The sequence below is a fragment of the Nematostella vectensis genome, chromosome 4, assembly GCF_932526225.1.
Source record: "Nematostella vectensis chromosome 4, jaNemVect1.1, whole genome shotgun sequence".
Classification (NCBI taxonomy): domain Eukaryota; kingdom Metazoa; phylum Cnidaria; class Anthozoa; order Actiniaria; family Edwardsiidae; genus Nematostella; species Nematostella vectensis.
In genome coordinates, this window is record NC_064037.1 from 3,640,352 (window position 1) to 3,663,626 (window position 23,275).

General features: G+C 42.4%; 3 protein-coding genes across 4 annotated transcripts; 1 reads left to right on the plus strand and 2 right to left on the minus strand.

The window, feature by feature from the left end:
• Nucleotides 1-841: 841 nt before the first annotated feature.
• Nucleotides 842-2,222, minus strand: LOC5507529 (RNA exonuclease 4). The gene has a single exon (XM_001628120.3). It carries the CDS (start codon nt 2,112-2,114, stop codon nt 1,269-1,271), a length of 846 nt encoding a protein of 281 aa, XP_001628170.3. The 5' UTR covers nt 2,115-2,222; the 3' UTR covers nt 842-1,268.
• Nucleotides 2,223-2,729: 507 nt separating this feature from the next.
• Nucleotides 2,730-8,016, minus strand: LOC5507531 (pyruvate dehydrogenase protein X component, mitochondrial). 2 transcript variants are annotated; one of them, XM_048727237.1, is made up of 6 exons: nt 7,843-8,016; nt 7,048-7,335; nt 6,358-6,648; nt 5,910-6,106; nt 5,276-5,482; nt 2,730-4,430 (listed from the first exon to the last, which is right to left on the minus strand). In XM_048727237.1, the coding sequence occupies exons 1-6, from the start codon at nt 7,979-7,981 to the stop codon at nt 4,128-4,130; spliced, it is 1,425 nt and encodes a 474-aa protein (XP_048583194.1). In that variant the 5' UTR covers nt 7,982-8,016; the 3' UTR covers nt 2,730-4,127. The 2 variants fall into 2 exon arrangements, with proteins under 2 accessions (XP_048583194.1, XP_048583195.1); XM_048727238.1 differs by having other exon boundaries at nt 4,266-4,430; nt 5,404-5,482.
• Nucleotides 8,017-9,469: 1,453 nt separating this feature from the next.
• On the plus strand, nt 9,470-23,150 carry LOC5507548 (MAM and LDL-receptor class A domain-containing protein 1). Its single transcript, XM_032376257.2, has 19 exons — nt 9,470-9,564; nt 9,798-9,854; nt 10,105-10,299; nt 10,485-10,602; nt 13,289-13,479; nt 14,190-14,408; nt 15,274-15,447; nt 15,686-15,865; nt 17,257-17,394; nt 17,802-17,933; nt 18,225-18,352; nt 18,577-18,685; nt 19,224-19,367; nt 19,712-19,974; nt 20,062-20,164; nt 20,733-20,897; nt 21,350-21,600; nt 22,125-22,246; nt 23,081-23,150. The coding sequence occupies exons 1-18, from the start codon at nt 9,495-9,497 to the stop codon at nt 22,209-22,211; spliced, it is 2,724 nt and encodes a 907-aa protein (XP_032232148.2). The 5' UTR covers nt 9,470-9,494; the 3' UTR covers nt 22,212-22,246; nt 23,081-23,150.
• The last annotated feature ends 125 nt before the right edge of the window (nt 23,151-23,275 follow it).

Below are 23,275 nucleotides of genomic sequence, written 5' to 3' on the forward strand. Positions count from 1 at the left end.
ATGTTACAAATTTTACAGTAAAGAGTTCCATCTCGCCCCCCTGGTACTGACTACCATAGGCTTGCTTAGAGGGCAATACAAACTTAAAGAGTAGCCATCTGTCACCATTTCATCAGCCTAGATCTTATTCAATAAACTAGTTTTATTTTGTAATTTTTTTTTTAGTTTGTGAATTGTTTAGAACAAGAAGTAGAATATCCAATCAGGCACATACACAGGGTTGGCTGAGGGGGACTGCACAGTCATAGATATCACATGGAAAAAGCATAGTATTTGAAATGACCCAGTTTTTGGTTACCAGGGGGGGTGCACAGTCATAGGTATAGTCCAGACCTGGGACTCTCTTTTCGCTCGACATTCTGGCTCGCGTGAAAGAGGGTCCAGTATTTATTGCATGCGCATGCGCGAAAATAGACCGCATATATGCGGTGTGGCCTGGTTGGTTAGTTCGAGATGGCTGCGAAAGGGACGAGCGAGGGTTTATTTCAGAAATAATACGCTGATTTTGGTCTGGGTAAATACTTGATTGTCAATCTTTTCTGAGAACAGGGCAGATGATAATTAGAGTCTGGAAAATATATCAATCAAAGAGCTTTTCCGTTTTCGTTATTTTCACGCGCGCGCTTTAGGCAATAGCGTCATTTCAAACTAAGAAGAAATGCCCCAGTTTTTGGTTACCAGGGGGGGGGGGGCAAGTTGCACTCACAATTATCTCAAAAGGAGATGGCTGGCTCCACCCCCTTGCCGACAAGCCTATGTAAAGTTTTACGAGTACTAGTAATTTCAAAACAATCATTTGTAAAATCTTTCATAAATATTGTTGGATGAATTTATTATACGCTTTTGCTTTCAACATACTTTTTATTTGGAAGGATTCATAGGTTAGAAGATGATAATTTGGAAATGGTACAATATATCAATAAATTATTCTTCAAGCCCTAGTTAGAACACTATAGACCGAGACAAGGTGAGAGGAACAATCGGTTTTCATAGAAAAATATTGCAAAACATATAGCTGAAGCATTTAGTATTGCTGTGTAAGAAACCAGTATGAATTAGGCAATGGCTATTGTGCATACCGTTCTAAAAACCTGTATTATTGTGGAAATCCATCATTATGCAAGCCATATAAGGGGCTTAACCCCCCCCCCCCCATCTCTGTTACCCCCCTTTGCTCCATACAATATGAATTCTGGGGGTGTCCTCCCCCCATATCTCCGTTACCCCCTTTGCTCCAAACAATACGCATTCTGGGGGTGTCAATGATTCTAATTATCCCTTTGGTCTGTCCATGTCGGCCAGTACACATCACTCAAGTACGAAGAACAGTCTAAACCTTTGATATGTTGCTCCCATTCGTGTTCACATGACCTGTACAACTGCATAGCGGCCCTCGCGTCCTCGACAGAACAGTGCTCATCGATCTGAATGTCAGAACTTAGAAGACGACTACTCAACTTTTTAAGCGATGGGGTAACATCTTTATGAAATCCTGCGTTAATACGAAGGGGAATAAACTTCGATGTGTCCCTAATCAATAATTCGGGGTGGTTCAATTTTAAGACGTGTAAATCAAATTGTAATGCATGCCCTACGAGTACCCGATTCTTCAGCAGTCTTTTTGCTTGTCGACGTGCTTTTCGTAACGAGATCGCTCTATCCATGTGAACAGGTCTGATACCACTCCAACGTGTCCTGAAGTCAGTTATGGGTTCATCTGGTTTAACGTATACATCGTAGATAACCTTTCCATCATAGTTAACAATACTACATCGGGCTAAGGCGCTTTTCATTTCTTCACCGACACCAACCATTTCGCAGTCTAGCGCAACCGGGCTTCGAACTTCGACGGATTGCTCGATACCTTGGTTGTCCTCGTTATATTCTACTACACAGTTTAGACTTTCTGAATCCTCAGTAGATAAACTGCTTGCCTCACTTGGGCAAGAACTAGTGTTTGTTGAAGAGCACGTTTTTCCCAATTCCAAATCGCCGGTACGGAAGCCATTTTGATCTCGTGTAATCCATTTTTTTCTAGCTTTCGCCAGGCTTCGAAGGCGTTTCTTTCCTTTTCTTGAAGAAGATAAATACTCGAGAGATTTCAGATTCTTCATAAGTTCAGATTGGGAAATTCAGACGGCTCTAAACGGTAAAATGTTTTGACTAACCAAAACGTTCATATAACGTATTTCTTCCACGTGGTGCAATTTCGATGGAACAGGGATACCTGTGGTGGATTGCATAACTCCTGCTTAACCACAGGCAGCCCGAACTCGAACGATGTGGGTCGTATGATCGTAGTCTTGCTTTTGAAAAACAACAAAAAACAGGGCAAATTTTGATATTATGAAACAATCATTTTTTTTAGGAAAAAAAACGGACTGCAACGGTATTGTTAGCACGTTTCAAGATACAAGTTTAAATCAATGTAATTCTAGTAGCCTTATCCGTAGCACTTGCTGTTAATAGAGATTTATAAGACAGACCGTATAGACCCCCGCAAAAGAGATGTATGGTATATAGGCTAGTGTAGCATAGCACTCAAGGGCTGTAGTAATGGGAGGACCACTAGAGGAATGACCCACATTATCCCAATCATTTTAAAATCCATATTATTGTAGCTCCAGAACAGGCTACTGTCAGTTGTTTAAAAAGGAATGTATGGGAGAATTTATATTTTAGCGAAAAAATACTTTATCGTGAAAAATAAAACTTTAGACCATGTAATATTGCGTTTGAGTCTTCCTTTATTTCAATTTTGCCAATAGAATGTCAGTATAGCGAGTTTGAAGCCCAATACAAATTGTTCCTTACTCTATACAGTATAGAAATACTATACTCCCACTATACTCCCTCGACTATGTTTAAACACTAAAAAAGGAATCATTTTAGCTCAAAATAGTTTCTTTATTCAAAATCACAACCATTCCTGCCCTCCATTTTTTATTTACCTCATTTACCCCACATGCACAGATGCTGGTAGGGTAACCGGTTTTACCAGGAACTACTGGTTTTATCTTCTTTTACAAAATATAGGCTGTGAAAGATGTGGTTCACAAAATAATCAACAGTAATCGAGCTCTAGTCTTGATTTATTGTTTTAAGACATACCTATTTTCAAATACTTATTCTTAATTTTTTAAACAATAAAAACAGCTTTTCTCAGCCATCTGAGACTGCTTTACATTCCATAGTGTCACACCTTGACAAAACTTCTCAATGGTCTCTATTTTAAATTCAAATTCTTGTTATGCAATTATACCCTAAACGTGTTTTACTAAACAATGTACTGTATAAACGTTTCAGGAGTCACCTTGGAGGCGTTGGACGGTGTACATACTCTGTATACACCTATTTCAAAATATGTTGTCAGTGCAAATGGCAAATGCAAAATTGCAATTCTGCTATCAAGAAATACCTTGGAATTTCTATATACTGAATGTAGGAAAATGTGGATAACTTTGTGATTATATTAACATCTTTATTCTTAAAAATAATTATACCCATTAGCAGTAATTGGTCTTAGAACTGCCAATTGCCATTCGCCATTTGCCCTGACAATGTTTTATTGAAATACTGCACAGGCATTCACCCGGCCCGTACACAGGGGGGTGGGAACACCCCTCCCCCACAACGACTGAAGGTCCACTTTATGTTCCCAATGGACTTGCAATTTGTAGACAAAACTATAAAGCATAAGCTAGATCACTCTGGTATGTAGCCAAATATGACGATAAACGTCCTGTGGAGATACTGCAACGCATAAAAAAAATCCCTTTTTGTTCTTTCGGGGATGGTCAGATTTTTATCAGAGAACTCATTCCATCCCTTCCCTCCCCTCCCCATTAGGTCCATCCCCCCCCCAGAAAAAATCCTGGGTAGGGCCTGTTCACCTTAGTTTTTTTTCTGATTTTACACCATCAAAAACCACACCAAGTTATCCAGAGAAGAGGCTTAGATCTCAAAAGACTGTCACTTCACAAGCTAGCATGGGTTGGATTTGCAATACAGTAGAACTCGCATAAACAAGACTTTATAAGGAATTATAAGAAGGGAGCCCTTATACTCAAGTCCCATTTAGGCAAGTCTCTTCACTTAGTCTCTTCACTTAAGTCTCTAAGACTGTTTCACAAACCAGCCAGGGCTGGGTTCTCTATACCTAATTTAAATGTCTCTAGCCACCGGGAGGCGAGCTGATTGTCGACAACTCGTGCATCACATGACAGCTTGACAGTGATAACATTCTGTAGCTGTCCATCCGTACTGACGGAAAGCCGGGTGGCACCGACTGCCAGGATTGAAGCCTGTGGTGGATTGATGATAGCCGAGAATTCGGTCACTCCAAACATGCCCAGGTTGGAGAGGGTGAGGGAGCCGCCATGGAATTCATGTTCGTGGAGCTTGTTGTCACGGGCCCTTGTAGCTATATCCTGTGGCAGATCAACAGAAATCAATAAAAATGCTATACCCTTTTCTATAACAGTACAACAAAGAAAACCGTAAACACCGGAAATATGTATGGAATGTTTGTTCCGACCAATCACTCGCAAGATATTCAAACAGTCAACTAGAAACATGTCTCAACAAATCTCTGTGTCTGAATTCTTGCGTCTGATTTGTCAGAAGACAATCAACATTCTGCACATATTTTAGGTGTTCACGGTTTTACTGGTTGCGCTGTAATGCTAACAATTTTTTTAAAAGAAATGAAATTACTGCTGCTACAGTATCATAAAATGAATGCTCTAATTAGAGACCTTGTGGTCTTCACAGCACCAGTTTAAAATTTCAAAGCTCTGGGATTGTCACTGGTTTGTGCATGGAATTAGAGTAAGTACGCAGCTGCTTTGTCTCCTATTATCTTTGCTCTACAAAGGAGTTCTTTTGTCTTTATTCTTCTCGTTCTTTTTGTCGAGGTGCGGATATTGTTCATTTGCCCAATCAAATTGCAGTTTGTAAGAGCTGCGTACTGACCCTGGAATTGTGGTTATTATGATCCACAATAACCTCTTCAAATGCATTAAACATGGCACTGAATGTTTGAAAGAAAATGTTAGAAAATGGAAAGCTTTTGGTCATGATGAGAAAAAAACTACTGTATAATTATAGATAAAGAGCAATTCAAAGTTGTAAATTGCATAGTTGTCAGGGTACAGTACTTCATACACGACCCTTTTATCAGCAAGTTTCAACACAAGTTCAAAGTTCAAACAATATTCCCTGAAGATTTTTTCTTCTATGAGTGAAAAGATACACCAAAAGCTGTTGAACATACATGAGCGACAAGTGAAATCTGTGACAGGTCCAGATAAGCAGCATTTCTGATGACTGGTGTTATGATGCCAACATCAGTGGCTACATCAACAGCAAGGTCAATATCCTTTAGGTACTCGATCTCTTTACCATTCCATACTGCATTCATCTCAGGAACTTTGCGTAGACAGACAGCAGCTACCTTGACTAGCAGGTCATTGACAGAAACCTGGGGAATAATTCAATCTTTCTTTTTTCAATTGCCACTTATTTTCTTACCTTACCACAATATTACTGTTACCGCTACCACTATCACTATCATTATTATTATTATTTAGAGAGACATTATGACTAACTTAACTGCCTGCAAGATAGAGTAAGGTGTTGTTACAGAGAATATTCCAAATTTATTTTGGAAAGAGGAATGGGCGAGGGAAGAAATGATAAAAAGTTCTATTTCCTTGAAATTGACTAATATATATATATTGTTCAGCATTTTTGAGAACACAAAAATGTTTGCAAACCTAGTATGATAATTGTGTTACATGTGTAGCATTCACTGTTGGTTTGGAATAATCGTAGAATTTAGTCTAGAGTTGAAAGAAATATAATTAATTAACGATTCTATTCTCTCTATTCTCTGAAAATTAACTCACAGTAAGGCCCCTCTCCTTCAGATGGGATTTGAGCTGCAGTAGGTTATCCATGACACAGTCGGTAGAAGCATACACATGTGGTATGGTTGTCTTTGATTTTAACAATCTCTTGGCAATTTCCCTCCGCATCTCAGTATTAGGAACATCAGTGAAGGTGCCAGGTGATGGCGTGGCAGGTGTCACTGGCTGAGGGACGGCTATAGGAACAAAAGGGGCTTTACCACAGGGAGGTGGGATGAAGGTAGACACAGCTATAATATTATTAACTCGATCTGCTCTATTGACCAAGGAATTTTAAACGTTTAAATGTTGCATTAAAAGCCACTTCGTGGTATCTCTTGTGTAACACATTATGAATGCAATATGGAATGGTAGCACAAGTTAAATAACACAAATTAATACATACTGGGTTGAAAGTGTATAAGGCTATGTGAATGTTTGTACACACCTTTTCGCGCAGATGACACAACTGGGGGGGCTTGCCCTTGGGGGGGATGTACAGACACCTGTGTAGGGGGTGGTGGGGGTTTGCTTGCAGTTTCAGCACTACCCCCCTGAGCAAGGAACCTCAGGATGTCACCCTTTAGGAGACGACCATGAGGTCCTGTTGCGGGGATAGCACTTGAGTCTATCTTGTTGGTCTCTAACATGTATCTCACAGCGGGTGAGAAGGATAACAATGATCCCTTGTGTGGTGTAGCAGAGCTTTGTGCCTCGTCTTCTGCCTCATCGGAGGTTCCTGCAGAATGTGGGGGAGCAACATCAAAAGGAATTACAACACAGTCTCTAGCAACGTAAAACATGTGTCAAGTTTCAAGCTCAAGGAGCAGGTTTCGGTGCTAATTTTTCCCACCAATTTTATTTTATGATAGTCTGCTTAACAGCCTCTCTAAGTGCCTGCACTTCTTCCCCACTAGGAGCTGCTAGTGGGGAAGAAGAAAATAAAGTGAACTTTTTGCTACGAAAGTAGTGAAATCGCTAAAATAAGGTATGGCAAAATATTGGCATGTCAAAATTGTAAAAATTTAATGAGGTATAACAATAAGACAATAATTGTTACAATGATGGTCCCATTTAGGCAGGTTCTGTATTTGCATGCAGATAGCTATGCCTTCAAGATAATTTAGACGTCACTCACCAGTACTCCCTGTAACAGGGACCACAACTTTTGTGTAATCTTCCCCCTCCTCGACAATCAATGCAATCAGTTCATTCACTTTGACATTCTTAGTCCCAGGGGGTATAACTATCTTTGCCAGGACCCCTTGTTCATCAGTGTCTAGTGTAAGCGTAGCTTTATCTGTCTCAATCTCACATAGCGCATCACCAGGCTCAATAGTATCTCCCTCCTTCTTCAGCCAAGATACAATAGTACCAGTCTCCATTGTGGGTGATAAGGCTGGCATGAGAACTTGAGTTGAAGCAACTGTTATAAATACCAATTGAGATCAGTTTATTATCATAAAACACCATAAATATAAATAAATATAGTAAATATATATTTATAAAAAATATATATGGAATTGTAAAAAAGCAGAACAGGTCTTCAAACTAGACATCCTACTTATTTATTATTATTATTATTATTATCATTATTATTACTATTAATTAAAAATAATATCAGTGTGAATGGGATAAGGGTGACTCTGCGCCGACCATCCTAAAGATCAAATCATAAAGCATCCATATTTATTTTGAACACTGATTCTCTTGTTTGGTGACTGATACCAGATGTATATGTATTCAAATTTATCTATTGATGTGCAAAACCTTCACCAACCTACCCAGATAAGGATCAAAGTTTTATTTGCTGGATATATACAAGATAATAGAACAATCTACCGAGCAAAACGTGGAACGCGTAAAGCTCGCTCCTTTGGGAGGTCCAACCAGCAATAAACACATAAAAAAAAAAGCTAACGCTAGAGCTCACCGTCTAATGAGGCACATGTTCTCAGGTATTTCAAAGATATTCTTCTGCCAGCGTTAAGCTGTTTCGAGATTATGGCCGCCCTAGCACCCGAGAATCTAGCGCGACCGAACCAGCAAACTCCTCTAGTGCTAGCCGCCATCTTGGGTGCTCGGATGCCGGAGGGTTTGCGGATGTTCATGGGAATCACGAAATAGAGGTAGGTAGGGAGGAGTGGGTGGGTACAAACAGCCAAAGTTGGATCATTCTGGCGAAAATAAAATGAAGATAAAGAACGAAGACAGAAAAGAAGGAACATCTCTTCTACACAATGAAAAACGTCAAAGGCAAATGGCTCTCCTGTTTGAATGATTGGAAGTTTGAAACATGTTAGAATCAATAATAAAAGCACGAAAGTAGGACTAACGCAAAAATATTGAACACTGTAAATTAAATAATGGAATTAACGACGCGAAGAAAAAAAATCATAGTATAATTCAGTTATTTGGTGTTGAAGCAGGCCCTTTGTACAGGCAGTTCGAAGGCATGGGTGAAAAAACAATGCAAGTAATCACCAAAGTTTTATTACAAAGGCTTTTCTACTCGATTTGTACTTTTTGTCGCGATAAAACAAAAAGCTACCCTCCTAGCAGAGTAAGACGATAGGAATAGTATCTTAAGCATTAATCTGCTATCGGTGTGTTCATCTGAAATTATTTTTAGTGTTAGGTTTCACAAGGCACAGGGCGGGTTAGGATTTCTCGTTGGGGAGAGGATGGGAGGTGGGACACCAAGTTAGTAAATGGTCTTGACTCGAGCATGCTAAAACAGTTTTATTCTTTACGAGCACGAGCACTTTGACTCTTTGTCATTTGGCGGATTGGCGGATCTAGGGGTGCCCCCCCCTCTTCGGATATTTGGCTCAAAAATAACAAGAAATACAAGGAAATCCATGGAAGAACAATGAATCCAACCCCCCCCCCCTTTCTTAAAGACCTTTCTTCGCTCCTCCTCTCCATTGGAAGTTCTGGGTCCGCCCCTGTGGCGAGCAACGTTACTCCAGACACAGGTCTAGACACAGGTCTAGACATAGGTGTCGAAGTGGACTTGGTAAAATAGTGACCTGCTTGCTTTTGGTAACCTAGTGCTTAAAAATGTGAAGCTTGCATCTTGACGCTATCTAGAAAATATATATATATAGAAGAAGCAGCAGTGATCTTAAAAAAAACGAGCATATCCATACAAGATTGTTCTAGTTCTGCGAAAACATTTGTGTGCGATCGTCCGAGCAACGGCTTAACTTCGCAAGAACTACGAAAATGAAAATGTTTTTTGCTACCCCTTGTTAAAGTAAACTCCGATACATTTCGTCTTGAATTTTCGGCGGAAAAGGCTGCGACCTTGCATATCCGCCACGGTAGTAACACTCTTGATAACGTCGGCAATCACACAGCTCTTAGCACTTAGCTCTTTTATCAACCGGTGTGACTGGTAAAAGGTTTACGGTTCAGTGTTGATACCAAACAACACTCTAAACTGAGCAAACACTTGTATCGAAATACACTGCAAATGCACATACTCATTTGAGAATCGGAGGGTATCGATAACATCCAATGTATGGTATAAATAAAAACCAACTGCAACAACTGTTTCAGATACTTCTTCTGCTTCTTGAGATGTGGTTCTTAGCCATTTCTGTATTCTGTGGCGTGGTGCGGTGGACTACTGGCGTGCCGTTAGCAGAGGGTAAGTCTTCTAGGGAGAGTAGTGACAGAAATAGAAAAGAAAATGAAAAGAAAAAGTCCTTAGAAACAATTTCAAGCATCTACATACGTTTAAGATATCGTACACAACGCACTGATAAAAACATATCTTACGAAAAAACTTTATAACAGCAGTATATAGAAACAGTTTGATACTTTCTGGGTGTCTATTTTACTTCCTTTTTTAAAAAAAATTCTGTTGCTTTTACTCATCAGTGATCAAGCCAGAGAACGAAACAACAGCTACTGATGAAATCATTCACGTGAACCAAGGTTAGTAGATGAAAGGGTAGGATAAACTGTACATTTTTTTTATCGTGCCGGGACAACGTTAAAAGCATCGCCATACTACCCCTCAAGACGTTTGTCTATAGGGGCTACGTAACAAGTTTTCCTCGGTTATTTTACTCATAATCCGCAACTAACGAAGAGACGAGTCTTTTGGTCATAAGCTCGATATGATACTGATATAGCCCCTTTTAAAGCCTTAAACAAGTGTAACTTTCTGGGGTTTTTTTTTCAGTTGAAGATGCGTTCGGTTCAAACCTGTACGAGGGGGACATCATGCTATCTGGTGAACAGGTCGACTGGCGCGATGCGGGTGACGTAGATGGCGGAAATGACGTCAACATGACCGCATCAAAGCGAGGCGGGTCCCGCAGTAGAACTTCCCTTTGGAAGACTCGTGTGATTCCATACGAGCTTGACCCAGCGCTAGGTAGGTTTGGAAACTCGTATTATTCACCTTGACTCTGGGTAGGTTTGGAAAACCTGTATCACTCTAGCTTATGGAGGGCTTAAGTGTAAATAAGAAGGGTGTTTCAACGATAAGGTTTAAAAAATTCCATATTTTATTAAATTAGATTGTGTTGTCATTTTGACATTGATCTCTTTGCTGTTTAGTATCCACTCATGATACAAATCTGCAAGCTGCCATCGCCGAATTTAACCAACACACATGTGTTCGCTTTGTACCCCATACATCGGAACCGGATTGGCTCAAGATATCCGATCTTGGCGGGTGAGGAATACAGGGCGTGACTTTGCCCTTTTCCCCACACCCTTTTTGGGGGTGGGGAAGTAGTCTTTGGAAATGCTTGTGTCTAAACTTTTATGATACTGTCGCGCGCGAAGAGACGAGATGTACTGATAGAAAATACCTTTCCCACCCCAGGTGCATACTGAGCACCCCTACCCCCAGGTGCTGTTTCATATTGGAAACTAAAATCACCCACCCCAAGGTGCTGTTTAATATCGGTAACTAAAATCACCCCACTCCCAGGTGCTGTTTTCATATTGGTAACTTAAATCACCCCCTCCCCCAGGTGCTGTTTTTATATTGGTAACTAAGATCACCCCCACCCCCAGGTGCTGTTTCATATTGGAAACTAAAATCACCCCCTCCCCCAGGTGCTGTTTTCATATCGGTAACTAAGATCACCCCCACTCCCAAGTGCTGTTTTCATATCGGTAACTAAAATCACCCCCACCCCCAGGTGCTGTTTTTATATTGGTAACTAAGATCACCCCCACTCCCAGGTGCTGTTTTCATATCGGTAACTAAAATCACCCCCACTCCCAAGTGCTGTTTTCATATTGGTAACTTAAATCACCCCCTCCCCCAGGTGCTGTTTTCATATCGGTAACTAAGATCACCCCCACTCCCAGGTGCTGTTTTCATATCGGTAACTAAGATCACCCCCTCCCCCAGGTGCTGTTTTCATATCGGTAACTAAGATCACCCCCACCCCCAGGTGCTGTTTTCATATCGGTAACTAAGATCACCCCCTCCCCCAGGTGCTGTTTCATATCGGTAACTAAAATCACCCACCCAAAGGTGCTGTTTTCATATTGGTAACTAAGATCACCCCCACTCCCAGGTGCTGTTTTCATATTGGTAACTGAGATCAACCCCACCCCCAGGTGCTGTTTTCATATTGGTAACTAAAATCACCCCCACTCCCAAGTGCTGTTTTCATATCGGTAACTAAGATCACCCCCTCCCCCAGGTGCTGTTTCATATTGGTAACTAAGATCACCCCCACCCCCAGGTGCTGTTTCATATCGTTAACTGAGATCACCCCCACCCCCAGGTGCTGTTTCATATCGGTAACTAAAATCACCCACCCAAAGGTGCTGTTTTCATATTGGTAACTAAGATCAACCCCACCCCCAGGTGCTGTTTTCATATCGGTAACTAAGATCACCCCCTCCCCCAGGTGCTGTTTCATATTGGTAACTAAGATCACCCCCACCCCAAGGTGCTGTTTCATATCGGTAACTAAAATCACCCACCCAAAGGTGCTGTTTTCATATTGGTAACTAAGATCAACCCCACCCCCAGGTGCTGTTTTCAAATTGGTAACTAAGATCACCCCCACTCCCAAGTGCTGTTTTCATATCGGTAACTAAGATCACCCCCACCCCCAGGTGCTGTTTTCATATCGGTAACTAAGATCACCCCCACCCCCAGGTGCTGTTTTTATATCGGTAACTAAGATCACCCCCACTCCCAGGTGCTGTTTTCATATCGGTAACTAAGATCACCCCCACTCCCAAGTGCTGTTTTCATATCGGTAACTAAGATCACCCCCACTCCCAAGTGCTGTTTTCATATCGGTAACTAAGATCACCCCCACTCCCAGGTGCTGTTTTCATATTGGTAACTAAAATCACCCCCTCCCCCAGGTGCTGTTTCATATTGGTAACTAAGATCACCCCCACCCCAAGGTGCTGTTTTCATATCGGTAACTAAAATCACCCACTCCCAGGTGCTGTTTTCATATTGGTAACTGAGATCAACCCCACCCCCAGGTGCTGTTTTCATATTGGTAACTAAAATCACCCCCACTCCCAAGTGCTGTTTTCATATCGGTAACTAAGATCACCCCCACCCCCAGGTGCTGTTTTCATATCGGTAACTAAGATCACCCCCACCCCCAGGTGCTGTTTTCATATCGGTAACTAAGATCACCCCCACTCCCAGGTGCTGTTTTCATATTGGAAACTAAAATCACCCACCCCAAGATGCTGTTTCATATCGGTAACTAAGATCACCCCCACTCCCAGGTGCTGTTTTCATATTGGTAACTGAGATCACCCCCACCCCCAGGTGCTGTTTCATATCGGTAACTGAGATCACCCCCACCCCCAGGTGCTGTTTTCATATTGGTAACTGAGATCACCCCCACCCCCAGGTGCTGTTTTCATATCGGTAACTAAAATCACCCCCACCCCCAGGTGCTGTTTCATATCGGTAACTGAGATCACCCCCACCCCCAGGTGCTGTTTTCATATTGGTAACTGAGATCACCCCCACCCCCAGGTGCTGTTTCATATCGGTAACTGAGATCACCCCCACCCCCAGGTGCTGTTTTCATATTGGTAACTGAGATCACCCCCACCCCCAGGTGCTGTTTCATATCGGTAACTAAGATCACCCCCACTCCCAGGTGCTGTTTTCATATTGGTAACTAAGATCACCCCCACCCCCAGGTGCTGTTTCATATCGGTAACTAAAATAACCCCACTCCCAGGTGCTGTTTTCATATTGGTAACTAAGATCACCCCCACTCCCAGGTGCTGTTTTCATATTGGTAACTAAGATCACCCCCACCCCCAGGTGCAGTTTCATATCGGAAACTAAAATCACCCCCTCCCCCAGGTGCTGTTTTCATATTGGTAACTTAAATCACCCCCTCCCCCAGGTGCTGGTCTCATGTCGGTTTCGTGACCACCAAACTTCAGCCAGGCCCTCAGAGTCTGTCCCTGGGAGTGGGATGTAGCCAAAAAGGTGTCATTCTGCACGAACTGATGCACGCGCTGGGGTTCTGGCACGAGCAGTCGCGGCCTGACAGAAACCAGTACGTGGAGGTCATGTGGGAGAACATCATACAAGGTAAAGGAGATGCCACTCAATGAGCTTGTGCCGTGGGAGAACACCATACAAGGTAAAGGAGATGCTACTCAATGAGCTTGTTCCGTGGGAGAACACCATACAAGGTAAAGGAGATGCTACTCAATGAGCTTGTTCCGTGGGAGAACATCATACCAGGTAAAGGAGATGCCACTCAATGAGCTTGTTCCGTGGGAGAACATCATACATAGAAAAGGAGATGCCACTCAATGAGCTTGTTCCGTGGGAGAACACCATACAAGGTAAAGGAGATGCTACTCAATGAGCTTCTTCCGTGGGAGAACACCATACAAGGTAAAGGAGATGCTACTCAATGAGCTTGTTCCGTGGGAGAACACCATACAAGGTAAAGGAGATGCTACTCAATGAGCTTGTTCCGTGGGAGAACATCATACATAGAAAAGGAGATGCCACTCAATGAGCTTGTGCGTCCAGCAAGGAAAATACTCTTTTAAAAAATTCAATTTGTTTCTGAAATCAAAGGTTCTTGCCTACAGGTGAATCATCAAATCATTTTTTAACAATACTTCCCTAATCAGCTAATTCGTAAATAGAAATGGTCGACTCGAAAAAATAACTTTATATAAGAAATAACTACATCATTTCGTCTTTGTCTTTCTTGTCTTTTTGTGTGATGCGGCCCATTTTACATAATAAAACATAACTGGGGCATTTTTTTTCTAAATCCTCAGGAAAGGAACACAACTTTAACAAACAAGGACACGAAGTCATTGACGTCCTGGGAACAACATACGACATGGACAGCCTGATGCATTATGGGACGATGGGTTTCTCGTCCAATGGGCAGCCAACACTGAGGGCTCTGTCGGACCCGAACAGGATCCTGGGCCAGATGAACGGCTTCAGTAGCAACGATGTCGTAGAGATCAACAAACTGTACGACTGTACAAGTATGCAATGCACGGCACAAGACAAAACATGCGATGAAATATCTCTTTTGAATGGGGTGATTTTTTTTTAAAGAGTGGGAAAAGAAACGGGCCATGTAAGGAGATTTTTCATAGCAGGATTTAGCAGGCCTCGAAATACGAGGAAGGAGCACAACCACGCCCATATCGGTGATTTCCTTACAATTCTTTTTTTTATATTTAGGGGGGAGGCCCAGTGGAGGCCCTACCCCCTGTGTCCTATCGCAAACTACAGTAGTTTTAGCTGTTTCGTCGGTTAATAGATCGTCGCCTTTAATTTTGGAAAATAAAGCACTTTAACTGACCTTCAAATAATTCCCTAAAATTGCCTGCCATTCTTAAAGGAAGAAACTCCCCCCCTCCACCCTCCCCGGCTCCAGCATCCATACTACTCTAAATAAGGCATCTGGGTGATCCCACAGGGTAAACCCATACTACCCTTATAGTGCCGTAGCAGGAGAAATATTGGATGGCGCGATACAGAAACATCAAAACATGGGGGATACAACCACATTTTTTTTCAATATTGGAGAGCCACGTGTCGGAAGTGCCCCCCAAATAAGGCCCTGCGTAAGGACAGAAAACAAAAAACTAGGAGATGTTGCCTGCTTGTTAGGCGGTAGTTCTACTCTATTGCAAGCTAGTTAAAGCTGTTTCGCCTCAAATTTGGGACATTTTAGTTCTTTAACTGATCTTCAAATAAATCCCTAGAGTGGCCTGACATTCTGAAAAGGAGAAACAGCCCCCCCGGCTCCAGCGGCCCTTTTCTATAATAATTGGGGCCTATTTTGTCCTCTATTGTTAACATAGTGCGTAAAATGTTGATCAAAAGCGATATTCTCTATAGCTCCCACTGGCGGCTGGAGTTCGTGGTCTGACTGGGGGCCATGTGACCAGTACTGCTACCATTTGCGACAGGCGTTCTGCACCGCACCGCTTGCCCAAAGGGCGACCAACTGTCCGGGAGGTGATAACAAAGTACTTATGGAGATTGCGCAATGCTCCTCTGCAAAGTGTTATGGTACGTGAATGAATATTATTTGCAATATGTGACAGAAAAAAAATGCAGCAAAAATTGTAAGTTGCAAAAAGGAGATGTTACACGCGTGATTTTCTTGCAATTCGTACCGCAACAAAAAGATCATGTTAACAGTCTTTATAAAAAATAAAACGGTATTTTTATTTGATAAGGGCTGTGAATATCAACTATCTTTATAGTCACGAATTAATGGCTCCATGGTCTGATGTGTTCTCTATAGCGCCTGTCGATGGTCACTGGGGCCGCTGGTCAGTTTGGGGAGCCTGCAGTGCGCCATGTGGACCCGGGACCCACACAAGAACGAGGCAGTGTGATGACCCTGTTCCTAAGAACGGCGGAAGCGCATGCGCAGGGAATAGCACGGAGTCACGAGCTTGTACACTCGGCACTTGCGGGCTCAGTAAGTTAAAACCAGAGTAAGCATAATATCAGCATATTTCTACTATTCCCAAAGCGATGGGGTGAAAGGGTATATTGCTCATGTACGGTAGAGAGACCACCAACCCAGGAGCGTACACAGGGGGTGTGCAGGCCCCTTTGCGGCCAAAAAGTGGGTCATTTCTTATAAAGGAATCTTCAAATACTATGATATTTCCATATGGTACCTATAACTGCGCACCCCCATTGGCCAATCCTAGGAACGCACAATGCGTTGTGTGGTACTTTTTAGACAATGAATTTTAGGGAATGTTAGCAACTACGACGGCGACGGCAGAAAAAAACGCCTTCAAGCTAAGCGCTCAATTCTAAACTAGATTCAATCAAATTAACTCGCTAATACAGTCCAAAAAAGTATAAATAAGTCTAGAATCTTTATTTCTCTGACATAGCAACCGTTAAAATATGGACTTTTCACGTTGTACTTTGAAGGAAAACGGCTGAAATGTATCAGACAGAATCCTTTTCAGATTGCATTTCACGTCTGGCTCTTTGAATCTTCAATTCATCGATACATTTCAATTGTTTTCTGCCTTCGCCGTTCGAGTTGGCGTCGTCGTTACAGGCCCTTTTCTCCAAACTGCAACCACAGCTATTCACTTCGTTTCTTTTGGAAGTATGAACTCCAGTAATATAATATTGAAATTGGTTTACAATTGAGGGAGGGAGGGTATGGTTGTCTTGAGGGAAAAGACAACTCTGTCTCGGGTTTCAGGCCCGTAGCCAGGATTTTGAGCGGGGTGGTTCGTTTTTCCATTTCAGAGGACCAAATTTCCGGTATACCCCTCTACTCGCCTTATAACATTAGGCAATCAATTAATTAATAGGGTATTTGTTAACATATAGTGATAATAACAAAGATAAGTATTATATTTATAATTATTATAAAAATATTTTTATAGTTATTTTAAAGACATATTAATGTGCATGTATATCTCCAGCCAAACATTATATATTTTTGTCACTTATCCGTGTCGCGTCTCTGTTCTTTCGCATTCGAACAGAGACGCGACACGGATAAGTGAACTGATAGAAACAAAAAGGAAAAAGCTCTGCTAGCAGGGTACCCTTTATTGATCAAAATTTAAAAAATGGGTCAAATTACATGTGCACTTTAGGCAAAGTTGTCCCTAAGCCCCCCCCCCCCCCCCCACCTTTTTCCTTGACAAGCGTCTTGGCACCCCGAGACGCCTCCTACAAAAGATTGGACTCTCGTAGGTCCAGACAGTTCGCAGTCCACACAAACGCTTGGACTCTCGTAGGTCCAGACAGTTCGCAGTTCACACAAAAGCATGCGTTAGCTACTAATGTGCGCTTTGCACGTTTTCCCTAAGTCACTGTTTTGTCTTGCAGGCGCCGATGATTGCGCGTTTACTGCGGGAACGTGTCACTGGAATATCGACACTTCAAGTTTCTTCCAATGGCTGCGGACTTCTGGAAGCACGTCGACCTCTAATACTGGCCCAGACGGAGACCACACGGATGGAACAGGTACAACCGCACCCCTCCAACGCCCCTAAGTACCACTCCCATTATAATACTACAAAATACTACAACCTCGGAAAACCCTAATGGGTGGCATCGAGTATTGTTGTAAAATATGAATATCTGGTCTCGGAGAAAATTGAAATTCGTAGGCATAAACCGCTGGATGAAACAATTTTTCCAGACGCCTTAATAAGAGAAATCAAGAGACCATGATTGTCTCGGAGAAATACAACCAAAAGGCGGTCTTCTAAGTCGTCCACAAATAAAACAATTAAAGGAGCTGGAGAATAACACTGATCTGGAAATTATTTTTTAACTGTTTTATCATGTTAACGAGTCTAACTTGTTTTTGTGTTACTTTTGTTCACGCGTGCAAGTCATTTTCTGTTATGCCATGTTTACCACTCCAGGCCACTATTTATTTATTGAGTCATCTGCGCCGGCCCAGCAATTCCAAAAAGCACAAATGACAAGCAAGATTTTTCAACCAACAAGTGGCTGCACGGTTAAGTTCTTCTACCACATGTATGGATCATCAGTGGGTGAGTATCTTTTATTCTTAAAGGGTAAAAAAGGCTGATTTCCATTGAATGGGTGTCTGTCGTTTTGTCACATGACCAACAAAGGGTGGGCAACTTTCCTGCTATCACATGAATGGATCAATACTTTATGACTCTCAATAGGCCAGTGTCCTTTTATCATATATATAGCATAATGAGAGGTTGTATGGATTAATACTTTATGACTCTCAATAGGCCAGTGTCTATCCTTTTATCATATGAATAGCATAATGGGTGGTTGTATGTCCTTTTTAATTTTTTTTTCACATTAAGGTGCTCTGAGGGTTTATATCCAAGACGCAAACACTATGTTGAAAAGTAAAGTGTTTGAGCTCAGCGACGACCAGGGAAACCAGTGGCACCAGGGGACAGCTTCGTTTTCAAGTAGCACCGACTACATGGTGAAAGAATTCATGCTTCTTATAACAATTCCGAACTCTAACGGTCACCTTTTTTAGCAACGTTTAAAAACTTAATCGTTCACTATTGATGGTTGCTGTTTTCTCTTTTTTTTAGTTTCATTTTATGTGCATTCCTTATTCCGTGCTTCCAAATACTTTATGACTTATCTCTATTCGAATAGTGGTATTAACTCCACTCTAACCATCGTGCTTGTTTTTCTCAGGTGGTATTTGAAGGAGAAAGAGGTTCAAGCTACTACGGCGATATAGCGATCGATGATATCTCCTTCGTTAATTGTGCCGGGCCGACTGTCTCGCCCCCTCCAGGAGTTGGTAATGCGTTTTATAACGCATACAAAGAGATTGCAGACTTATGACTCTACACGAAAACAGCTCAGGATTGAAGTTGTTGATTCTGTTATATATATTCTCTTAAGGGGAGAACCATAAAAGAAAAGAAAACACACTCAAAAATGAAGTTCCAAGACACGATAATCCAATTTGCAAATTCTATTGTGCCTGCTGCTCCAAGCTCGTTTTTTTATATTATTATTTATTCTTAGCTAGGGGGTTCTCGCTGTATTGCGCATTAAATTTGCACCAAATCGAGGCTCGCACTGTATGTTGCGTCCTTAGTCCGTTGGCCAGCGGGCATAGCAGAATTGGACTATTAAGGGTCCGTCATGTTTGTTTGTGGACGGGAAGCCCTAGAAACGAGTTTTTCTTGTTGTTGTCATTTTCCCTACAGGAAATCCGTTACCATGGAACGAGTTTTCCTCTCTCGATATGCATTTTTAGTAGCGCAACTAGAGCCTCCCTTCTCTGGGCAAACATTTAATCCAGAATTGAGACGGATCCAATGTTTTCACAGTGATTGACGCCTGTGACTTCGACAAAAGTTACTGTTCTTGGACCCAGGATCACTCGGACACTAATAGGTATCAGTGGTTCCGTCGAAGAGGACGCACACCCAGCAGGAACACTGGGCCCGACTCAGACCATACAACAGGGAAAGGTTGGCAAAACCATTTTAACTAACTTACAAGTAATGCAGCGGCGAATTTGACTTAAACCCGAGTTCGAGTTACCGGGGGCTCCACAGTACTGTAAAAAGTAGTGAAGTAAGGCGTAGTGTGGTTTTGCTATGAAAATGACTCCTGTCGCATGCACCACCTGAAAGTTGTACTCGCCACGCTATCAGAAAGGCCTTGCTTTGGGCTGTGATTGGGTCAAGAGCATATTGAGTGACAGCGCACTACAGCAAAAGTCAAATAGTGGCTTATATTATTTTTTGACGGCAAAGGCCGCGCGTGATCTGAAACCGCTATAATCTATTTATTTACCAATCTGCAACCATAGGGCGATACATATACGTAGAGGCTTCATTTCCCGCACGACCAGGCCAAACGGCGCGGCTCCTAAGCCAAGAATTCCCGGCAGGCTCAGGGCGCATGTGTCTCCAGTTCTACTACTCGATGTACGGCAAGGGGATGGGAACCCTGAATGTGTACACCAACGACACAGCCACTGGAAGCTTGAATAACATTTTCATGCGTTCTGGAGATCAGGGCAAAAACTGGCACCACGGCCAAGCAGTGATAACGGACTCTAACGCTTATAAGGTAATGCCAAGAAGAGTAACTACTGTCTATAAAGTTTGGAATAATGACGATTTAACTGATGAGTATGACTTTATTGTGTTTTTTCAGGTCGTACTTGAATCAGTGATTGGACCAAGTTTTCTCAGTGATATCGCGATAGATGACGTGTCATTTTTGACAGGAGATTGCCCCGCCCCCACTCTTCCTCCGAGTTAGTAATAATCTCCCGTCCACACCCTCCTTGGTAGCTCCCGTCCGCACCCTTCTTGGTAGCTCCCGTCCACACCCTCCTTGGTAGCTCCCGGCCACACCCTCCTTGGTAGCTCCCGTCCACACCCTCTTTGGTAGCTCCCGTCCATACCCTCCTTGGTAGCTCCCGTCCATACCCTCCCTGGTAGCTCCCGTCCACACCCTCCTTGGTAGCTTCCGTCCACACCCTCCTTGGTAGCTCCCGTCCATGCCCTCCTTGGTAGCTCCCGTCCATACCCTCCTTGGTAGCTCTGTCTACATCCTGCTTGGTAGTTGCACTCGAAAATCGATGTCTCTTAACCCACGGTGGTTTACAATAACGAATAAATAAATCCTGGTTTATGAAAGCAATGCAAATGTTTAGAGATTACAGCGTTCCAAACTGTATTTGTTTTTATTTACTTATTTGATTTGCTTATTTATTTGATACCAATGAAGCAACGCGAGTTGCGACACGTGGATTCTCGAGTGCAAGCTTCACTCAGAATGATGTATCCGATATTGTTCTGATTGTTTTCGGTCTCTTGAAGTCTCGTGCACTTTCGGGGAGTCCACGCCAGACATGTGCGGCTGGTACAACGACCCACTCAACCCTTTCGTGACAGACGGGGGCAAGGTTACTTACAATTGGGCTACTTCCCGGGGTCCCTCGCCAACCGCCAACACAGGACCCCCGGCTGATCACAGCGGTTCAGGTAACCATTTGCAATTTCACTCATTTCACCGACACCATTACGTTTTTTCACATCATTGCTATAATTGTAACATAAACACCTTATGGCGAATTTCCAAATTCAAAAAGGACCTGAAATACGTTGTCCATCCTCCTCTGCAAATAAAGTCCCAGCGATCTTATTAAAAAGGTCCTCTGCCAGGAATCTTTGACGCATGTGTATATGTTTATGTTGACGTTGTAATAAATCAACACAAGGTTGGAAAGGCAAGTTCGTCACAGTGAAAGTAGTTGCGCTGAAGTTTCGTTTTGCTCCGACAAAGGGCTAACGCTCGAAACGTTGGCGCAACTACTCTGTTCCACAGAGGCTCAAAATCATACCTTCCAATCTTGTGTTGATTTATAGCTTGGCTACACCACGCCTTTGCAGACCACCTGTTTGTACGCGATCTATTGAAAAGCTCCATGTTTCAGGTTACTACGTCTACCTTGAGTCCTCATGCCCCCTCGAGCAAGGCATGAAGGGAAGGTTGATCAACAGTGTATCAATCATGCCCGCTACCGTGTGCATAGACTTCTGGTACTACATGTACGGAGATGGCGTGGGCTCCCTGTCTATTTATACGCACGCTGACCCACTGAATGCATTGTGGACACAGACTGCTGACCAGGGTCAGCAGTGGTCGCAGGCGCGCGTCCAGTTCTCAAGCGCGATTCCATTTCAGGTAAAGAGATCTGTTTAGTAGTTTCGTTCCCACGTATTTTTGTTTCTGCGGTATTGTACCTCTTGACCCTGTCGCAGGCAAAAACGAGATGGTCTTTATGGTGACCAAATTTGTAGAAAAGTAAAAGTACGCAATGTTTTCAGTTTGCCTAAAGCAGGTTCTTTCAATGTTGGCTTGGTTATTTATCTTCTCAAAACCTAGCAATCCGACATGTGTGCCAGTGTTGTTTTCGTTTCGTTATGAACTTTCGAATTCCCATCATTATGCACAACAAATATTGCGTATTTGTTTCAGAAAGCGGGCTTGTCTCGTTACTGAAAAATGATCATCTCATTTAAAACGATTCAAATTAAAAAATGCATCAAGCCAGACTCCCTCATGTTCTAATTTCAGAAGAAAAAACGATCTAGCAAAATTAACAAAACTCGGCTTATGTTTAATAATCAAAGTCTGTTCGTTACGCTGATCGTTGTAGCTCGCATTTGAGAGTCTGAGATATTATCTGTTATCTGGTCTATTTTTAGCTTGTCTTCGAAGGCATTCGCGGCACAAACTCAAGAGGGGATATCGCTATTGATGACGTCACCATATGGTACAGCGCATGCTCGTAGACGTATATCAATTCCGAAAGGAATGGAAGGGAGAGGTATTTAATACTAAAACGCTAGATCTCAAGGATGAGAATTTTTACCCTCACATAAAATTTTTTTATTAAATTTTATTAAAGATTTTAAATATCACTTCTCTCATGTAACTCGGCCTCATAGAACAATGACTCGAATGAACAGAAAAGATCCCTAATACTCCAGCCTTCCTATGCTCTAGATTTGCGTTACTTGTTTGCTTTTAATGATGATTTAAATCATCCAAAATACCGACAAATTTCCTCCCCTTGCCCCTTCAAAAAGCAACAAATACCCCAGACAGCCTCTCCCCCGTTATGAATATGTACATTTTGCCCCCGCCCCCCCCCCCCCTAACGCTCCTCTGCCCCACCCCTTTATGACACAAGAAAGAGGAAATTGCCAAGGGCACAACACGGATCTGTTCCGCAACCCGTTTTTTGCTGGCTGGGAGGGTAGACCCTTCGGTTGCTGGGAAAAAAATCGTCTCGAATGGTTCTGTTGGCAAATTTGTGTAGTTGAACTGAGTTGTGCCGGGGATATTTTTAGGGGCGCTGGAGAGGGATGCTTGGGAAAAAAATCGACCCGATCCGTGGTTATACGGGCAATTATTCATGTGCTAAAATGCCTAACCATTGCTGGCTGAAAAAAAATGAACGGTAACTCCGGGGAAAGAGGAACATATATTTTTTCCTAGCAACTTTTAAAATGAATATATTCGGCATCAGAACATTCAAACGACGAAATATGCCATTTTAACGTGTTTCGGGAGGGGGAGGGGCTCGTTGTTTGCCCTGAAATGGTATGTCTCTGGTATTCCATGCTTCATTTATATTTCTGGTTATTTTTCTTTTCAGATATCTTAGGTCTTAAAGAATTGCAGAAAAAAATAGATGAGTATTGGAAATAAAACAAATGCGAGCATTATTTCTTTTCTGGAATTTATGAATGTTGTGTTAATTGTTATTACAGTATAAGCGGAGTAGTGAGCCATGACTTTAGTGCAAATGTGGTACAGTGTAATTACAGAGAGAGCGAAACTTTGCCAGAGA

Excerpts from the sequence above, each read along its gene's own strand:
- LOC5507529 (XM_001628120.3), bottom strand. The coding sequence starts at position 2,114 with ATGAAGAATCTGAAATCTCTCGAGTATTTATCTTCTTCAAGAAAAGGA.
- LOC5507548 (XM_032376257.2), top strand. The coding sequence starts at position 9,495 with ATGTGGTTCTTAGCCATTTCTGTATTCTGTGGCGTGGTGCGGTGGACT. Across the intron at positions 17,395-17,801 it reads AGACCACACGGATGGAACAG|GCCACTATTTATTTATTGAG; the intron begins GTACAACCGCAC and ends TTACCACTCCAG. Across the intron at positions 19,368-19,711 it reads AGACCATACAACAGGGAAAG|GGCGATACATATACGTAGAG; the intron begins GTTGGCAAAACC and ends CTGCAACCATAG.
- LOC5507531 (XM_048727237.1), bottom strand. The coding sequence starts at position 7,981 with ATGGCGGCTAGCACTAGAGGAGTTTGCTGGTTCGGTCGCGCTAGATTC. Across the intron at positions 6,649-7,047 it reads CCCTGTTACAGGGAGTACTG|GAACCTCCGATGAGGCAGAA; the intron begins GTGAGTGACGTC and ends CACATTCTGCAG. Across the intron at positions 5,483-5,909 it reads TGAAGGAGAGGGGCCTTACT|GTTTCTGTCAATGACCTGCT; the intron begins GTGAGTTAATTT and ends ATTATTCCCCAG.